Below are 7126 nucleotides of genomic sequence, written 5' to 3'. Positions count from 1 at the left end.
TAAAAGGCGAACATGGCTATCCGGCTTGCCAATCTTTTCAGTTCACCAAAGAGGAAACAAATGGCTTGTCAATGCATACAGCAATCACTTTCCTACATACTGCAATCAACACAGCTAACAGGATTAATGTACAGTCTACTGAGCCAACCAAGGGGCTCCTAGCAACAGCACTGTGTACAGAGACAAGGAGTGTCAGCAACAAGCCCAGTCTTATTAGGCGGTACACCCCGGAACCTACAAGTTACTGCCTTCAGCGGGTGAATCCACATACAAAAGCTACTTAGAATACAGGGGCGGTTTCCTAAGCCAGACAAGGTAAACATGTACAATCTTACGGAGCCATTGTTATGTCAAATACAATTAGACAGTTACTGTCTACTCGACCAACTTCTGAACCTGCAAACGAAAACAAGGTAACCCACATTATACAACAGAAATGACCTCAGGAAAAGAAAGTAGAAACATAGAGCTTAACGGGAAACATAAATATTCCATAGACATTACTCCCTCCATTCCAAAATGTAGGTCATTTTGACTTTTCTAGATTCATATATTTTGCTATGTACCTAGACATTCGTTATATCTAGGTGCATAGCACTGTGAATCTAGAAAAGCCAAAACAACCTATATTTTGGAACAGAGGGAGTAGCAATGATCCACTCTAAGATGTACACAAAATAACAGGATGAACTTTGTTAGAATACAGCATTGGTTCTGAAAACATCTATATTCCTAGTCCACATCTGGAGACACGAAACATGGATTGAGACTAACTGTCAAGATGTTGACACTGAGCACAAAACTTTAAGACACGCAAGCACTTACTCAGGTTTGTGATAGACAAAAATTGAAATATCTGTCTGGGGGTCACTCACCTATCCCAGAAAAGTTTTTGGTCATCAAATTGCTTATGACGATAATAGCCTTATGTTTTTCTATTACACTATGTAAAATGACAACATCAACTACATAAACATCTAAATGTGCTTTGCTGAGCAATTCTACTTATTTCATCTCCATAATGACAAACTATCCATGAAAACATACATCTTGTTCAAATCACAATATTGACACTTCAGACCCAGCATGGCTGGTAGGTGTGCAAATATCTTATTTGGCACTAGAAGGGATCAGCCACCTCCAGGTTAATCTGTAAGACTGTAACATTAGGCCAGTTTGCAATTGATGCAATGCATTGTGCTCGGAATCTGATCACTAACCACTTAGAAGAATATTTGTCAACTGCTGTAGGATTTTGAGGCTATGACAGCCCAAAAACAAAAGCTAGCAAATCTGTCTTAAGAGATTGTTTTGGCAATGTCCCCATAATATCAAACAGAACCTTAGTCGGTCATCCTCATAAAACAGGCTCTGGCATCACAATGTGTCTATGTCTCAGTCTCACAAAAAAGGGATCTGAAAGGTCCATTTTTGTTAAAGTATGCTTAAAGCAAATTATGTTGCCCAATTATTGCAAATAGGAAGAACCTCTCCTACAGATGTCTCAAATCCCAAACAAAGAACAGTTCCCAAACAAAGAGCAGTCCAAGAAATTTCCTTACAAAATAAATTAAAGCTCTAGTTTTGACTTCTGAAGGATTTTGTTTAACAAAAATACACAAACCAAATCTTTTGTTACACAGTACCATTGGAAATGTCTCGTAACAATTTTTTCCTTAAATGCAGTGCATTTGAGCATCCAGGAAGGTATATTATGACCTCATCCTAAAAAATAGATTAACTCTACCATAAAAGCATATGGAGGATGGCTTAGCGCGATATCAGCTAGCTCAGATGAATAGAGCGACTGGATGGTTATCTGGAGGGAATGTCCAATGGTGCAGCTGATTACATGCATTTATCCTATATTCGTCTAATATAGTAAGAGTCAAAACTGTTTACTGCCAGTGCCAGGGTTTGCAAAGTTTTGCTGGCAACAAATGAACTAGGGAGACATTACAAAACAGTAACACTTGAGACCACGTGGTGCAATAGTGTTGCCATAAATAAGCCATATTACCAAATCCAGGCACGCATCTGCCACCGCTCTTGGAAAAAAAAGCATGCATCTACCATGATGGCCACAACACAAACATCACAACCTGGTTAGTAATGCCAAGAGGGCAACAATGGTGCTTGCCCCAGCACTATGACCATAAAATAATCTCCAGCTTCTGTGGCAGGCTTATGAACTTTAGACATGAAGCTTGCCAAATTGGACACAACATCATCGAACATTCTCTTCAAACTAGTGGAACCCATTTATGGGCATGGCTTTACAGCCAAGAATATCATTTATGCCTGAATGAACAGAGTGTCATGGGAGTCGGCTGGCCCTTTCGGCCATATAGCAGGCCCATTAGGGTTAAGGTTCGAAATGGGATTAGATATCTTGCTTAGGCACAAATTAAGCCTCTATATATAAATAGAGAAAGTGATGTATATCATTCAAAAGCAAGCAAGAAGTGCATCAATGTATTATCCCAATCCACTTCTTTTACCCCCTGCCCTTGTGGTGCAGCTATCGTCTCTAGCGAGGACAAGTGGAGACCAGTCGCATCACAAAGGCAGGGGGTAAGAGGAGGGACTTGGGATAATAGATTGATTTACTTCTTTCTTGCCTTTGATTGACACATCTCCTCTCTTCATATAGAGAGGCTTAATTGACGCCTAAGCACTGCCCGATCCTATCTTTACCCTTACCCTAATGGGCTTGCCATACCACCGATCCGACAATAAGGCCCAGTCTACTGTCCATGACACAAGGATAGATGTAAAAGACAACTAAGTATCTGAAACAGTTTCCATTCCATTGCTTGACCATGAAAATACAGATCACCTTCTAACATAGAGGTCCTTAACAATTAAGGAAACTAACTTCCAGAAAGCCTAACAAACATAAACTATCTTCTTAGGAATTTTTATGAATCAGGTGGAACCGAATAAATGAACCAATTCATTCTGGGGAAAAAAAACTATCCTTTCTATCTATAAACTTCACAGTCATATGCATACAAGCACCTAGCAAGAGAAAGATGGGGCACAAAGTCATGAAATTTTAGGACACCAAGGTCTATTTTAAGATTTTTTTTTCTAATCTTCTCCACATCTCATGGTTCTTTCTATCATGGATCTAATTTCCTAATGCAATCATGACAATATCATCCGGTTTGACATCATACTTAGTAGTACACAACAAATCAGGTAGGAAACTATACAAGCACTCGTAAAAGTGAACCAGAACATGGCAATTAACCATAAATAGTGCAACATACTCCCTCCGTCCCTAAATAACTGTCGCTTTCGCTTCCCGAGAAATAACTTTGATTAATTTTATATAAAAATATATTAACATTTATGATACATAATTAATATCATTAGATAGATCTTTTAATCTAGTTTTTTAACAAATTTATTTGGAGATACAATTGTTGCATGTTTTTTCTACAAATCGAGTCAAACTTTTGGCACGCACACCGACGGCTACAGTTAAAAAGGGATGGAGGGAGTAGATGCTAGTGTCTAGAGAGATTATTTATTTGGCATAAGGTTCCTAAGTGTAAAAAAATTCAAAAGCATAACATCTAGGAGTTCGCACACAACATAGTACAAATAATACTTGCCTCTTTCAATATTATTTGCAACGAGAGTAAATTCAAGGATGTTTAATATGTACAACAGTAACAGCATAAAACCTTCATATTGAAACTCACCTATATCTCAAGAAGAATTGCCAGCATCAGATCCATCCGAAGAGGAGCTATCACTGTCTGAATCTGCCAAAAGAATGGTAGATGATCAGGCTGTCTGTCCATATAATTACTTCTAATGCAAACACCTCCTAGCAGCAGTTATGAGCTAAACGTCAGCAAGGGAAGTTGAGGGAAGTATTACCACTAGAAGACGATCCTGAATCACTGCTGGAGCCGCTTGAACTGCTTGAACTGCTCGCATTTTGTCTATTCTCATCATTTTTCTCTGGCGCAGACGTTGCCAATTGCTCGCTTGCCATCGGATCTGTTTGCGACGAAAATTTTAAAATTATTCTCTTGTAATGTGCTTTTAAGGTGAAGTCGAAAATAAAACTTACCTTTCTCAATTTGCTTTGGAGATTTTTCACCAACAATGGGTTCTTGGGTGACTTGGGTCTGTAAAGCATGAAACAATAGTTTCTCAGTATTGATTATAGTTTTACTTGAAACAATAGTACTATTGCTAAAAATGAATGACTGAGTGCTCATACTGGTTGTACTGGTTGCGGTTGTTGCGGCAGCTGTACAGACTGCTGTGCACGCAACTCTGCATCTTGTTTGGCAAGCATTGCACGCTCAGCCTTCCTCTTTTGCTTGCTGAGGTTCTTCTTGTAGTTAGCCACAAACCTGTCAAGCTCCCAAAGTGTCTCAGCATCCATACTATCAATTTCAACCTCAATCTCGTCATCATGCTGCCTAACTAACAGATTCTTGTTCTTAATGACTTGTACAACAGCGTCAAGCTTCTCTGGAGGCAAATTCTGGAGGTTCTCGCTAAGCTTCCGCTTCTCATCTATTGTCATGTCCCTCTTATTTGGATCCTTTGCCCTTGGTTTCTTCATCGATGGAGTCCGGGTATAAGTTGGAGTATGGCTGATTGGCCTTGAAGAGTCCAATGCCATGTGGCGTCTCATGGAATCTGACCTCTCAAGGAAGCGCAAGTCAATTGGTGGAGGCGGAAACTTCTTTGGCAATGGAGGACATGATGCGAGATAGTTAACCTCAGCCTCGATCTCAGGCCACTGTGCCTCAAAGATTCCTGACAACTGTTCTGCCATGAAATGCACATCCTGTCCCTTGGGGTTATACGTCATTGCATTATGGAAAGTGAGCCGCACATCATCAGCAAACTCCTTTGGGTTCCTGTACTGCCCCTGGCTGAGCTTCGCCCTTATTGTGCCAAGATCCATTGGGTGCTTAATAATTGCAAAATAGTCATGCAGACCAAGTGCAGCTGGATCGACAGGCTTGTTGAACACCCATGCAAACTTGTGCTTCATTAGCCGGCTCAGAAGAGATGAGGACTTCTTGAATGCATGAGAGTATAGCCGCCGCTCAGCATCGAAGTCTGCGCCACGAGATTCTTGTGACCTGTGCTTCTTCTTGTGGTGCTTGGACTTCTTGCGCCCATGCAAATCTGAGGGCGGGATCCTATCCTTATCAAGCAAAAACTCAGAGTTTTGGTACAATTGATTGGCCTTTGGCGTCCGTTTCTCCTTTTCAAAGGCTTCATTATGACCGACCGAAACAGTTAGCGGCCTGCGCGGGAGCAGCGAGTGGACAGGTGCAACCGCACCAGCGAGCTGCGCGGACATGGGCGCCCCCATATCACCACCTAAGAACTGCTGCGGCACGTACCCCACGTCCACCACCTGCTGCTGTGGCATCACCACCAGGGGCAAAGGCGCGGGCAGGGGAGCAGCAGCCTCCTGCTGCGCCAGGGTCTCGGCAGCCTCCTTGAGGCGCCTGGAGAGCACGCGCACCTGGTCGAGCTCCCCCGCCAGCCGCCGCCGCAGCTCGCTCCTCGCCCTGCGCTTCCGTGCCTTCTCGGCCTTCTCAGCAGCCCGGTCGTCGCCGTGGCCGTTGGGAACGACGCCACCGCTGCCGTCCCGGTCATGCCCCAACGAGGGCTCCCCCCCGGAAGCGGCGGCGCGCTTCCCGGGTGGCTCCGGAGCGAGGGTCGAGGCAGCCGCGACCGGATCGGGCCGCGCCGCAGAGCCCCCGGCCTCCCCGCGGCGGATGGAGCGGCGAATCGAGGATAGGGTTTCGGAAAGGGGGTTAGGGTTAGGGGCGGGGGCGGGGGCGGGGGCGGGAGGTGGGGCTGGGGTGGGGGCGGGGGAGGGGGATGGAGCTGGGGCTTGGGAGGGAGGAGCTGGGGATGGGGATGGGGCGGGGGAGGGAGCTGGTTCCGGAGGTTTAGGGTTTTTGCGGGGGTACTTGCGGGAGTACACCTTGATCTCCTCGGGCCAGCGCCGCATGGCCGGAGCGGGGAGCGCCTCCTCCTCCACAGCGGCCGGGGCGGGGCCCGGTGCCGGCTCCTCCCCGCCGGCGCCGTCGCCGGGAGCGTCCGACGCCATGCATAAACCCCCCAAATCCGGGGCCGGGGCGGCGCTGAATCGAGGAATTCGGAGGGTTTTGCGCGGAAACCCTGGGGAAGTTTTTTTTCCTGTGGCTCCTCGCGGCGCCGATTTGATGATATTTTCCTTGCGGCTATGGCGGTGGAGCGGGGCAGCAGGCTGTGGGGTTGGTGGCGGCGTCGGACGCGTCGCTGCTTTTGTTGGGAAGGGGAGGACTCGACCTCACCCGGAGACGAGAGCAGATCCCGTGCAACGAGCGAACCAGAGCCGGTGGATCGGCACTGGACGGACACGATCTGCGCGGACCAAAGTACTGGACGCCTCGTCGACATTTTGTGCTGAGGCCCCTGAGAGAATGCCAGAAACACAGATGGATCCGGAATACGGTTTATGGTTTAACCCCCCCTTGATTGTATTGCCTTCATAGTTAAGGTCCGATCCCCAATCTAGGTGGTGGTGCTGCTGCATGAATACAAACATGCAGAGGCATCAAAAAGGAAAAGCATGCATGCACAGCCTGAAAATGTCCAAGACGATGGGAAAAACGATTGGAGTTTTTCAAGCATGGAGGAAATTGAGGCTTAGTATATTTTAACAAGGATCTGCCATGTGAGAATCAAAAGTAGTTAGCAAATGTCCTCGCTCCAATCTGGAGTTCAAAGAATTAATTACCAAAGCACACCCAAAAAGCTAAGAAAGCGTTCCAACATCAAGAAGTATTAAACACACGTAAGTAAGAGCATCTCGAAGGATCTTTCTAAGTTTCAATCTCTAAATTATCATTTGGACAACCTTCTAGATAAAAATCATTTTTTATATGTCTTCACTCTCCAACAGCTATTCTATATCCTCTGTATACTCTAGAAAGTCCTATCATTTATCTTTGCCTAGAGAGAAATGGGGAATGGATGATGGCTACATTTGGATAACCACTTAGAGAAGTTGTTTGAGGATATTTTTTTTCCATCAAAATCTCTATTCCTAACAATGAGAAAAGATACACAGTCCCTCGAAGTT

The 7126-nt window shown here is 45.1% G+C and overlaps 1 protein-coding gene across 2 annotated transcripts; it reads right to left on the bottom strand.

Annotated features, from left to right (window-relative positions):
* On the bottom strand, positions 1-6293 carry LOC120655270 (transcription factor GTE4-like). Of its 2 annotated transcripts, none has more exons than XM_039933024.1 (5): positions 4253-6293; positions 4091-4148; positions 3895-4017; positions 3714-3776; positions 1-396 (listed from the first exon to the last, which is right to left on the bottom strand). In XM_039933024.1, exons 1-4 carry the CDS (start codon positions 6107-6109, stop codon positions 3721-3723), a joined length of 2094 nt encoding a protein of 697 aa, XP_039788958.1. In that variant the 5' UTR covers positions 6110-6293; the 3' UTR covers positions 1-396; positions 3714-3720. The 2 variants fall into 2 exon arrangements, with proteins under 2 accessions (XP_039788958.1, XP_039788957.1); XM_039933023.1 differs by having other exon boundaries at positions 4244-6292.
* Positions 6294-7126: the final 833 nt, after the last annotated feature.

The sequence above is a fragment of the Panicum virgatum genome, chromosome 1N (assembly GCF_016808335.1).
Source record: "Panicum virgatum strain AP13 chromosome 1N, P.virgatum_v5, whole genome shotgun sequence".
NCBI classification, from domain to species: Eukaryota; Viridiplantae; Streptophyta; class Magnoliopsida; order Poales; family Poaceae; genus Panicum; species Panicum virgatum.
The sequence above is the reverse complement of the archived record's forward strand: the minus strand, read 5'-3'. Positions and strand labels throughout refer to the sequence as shown.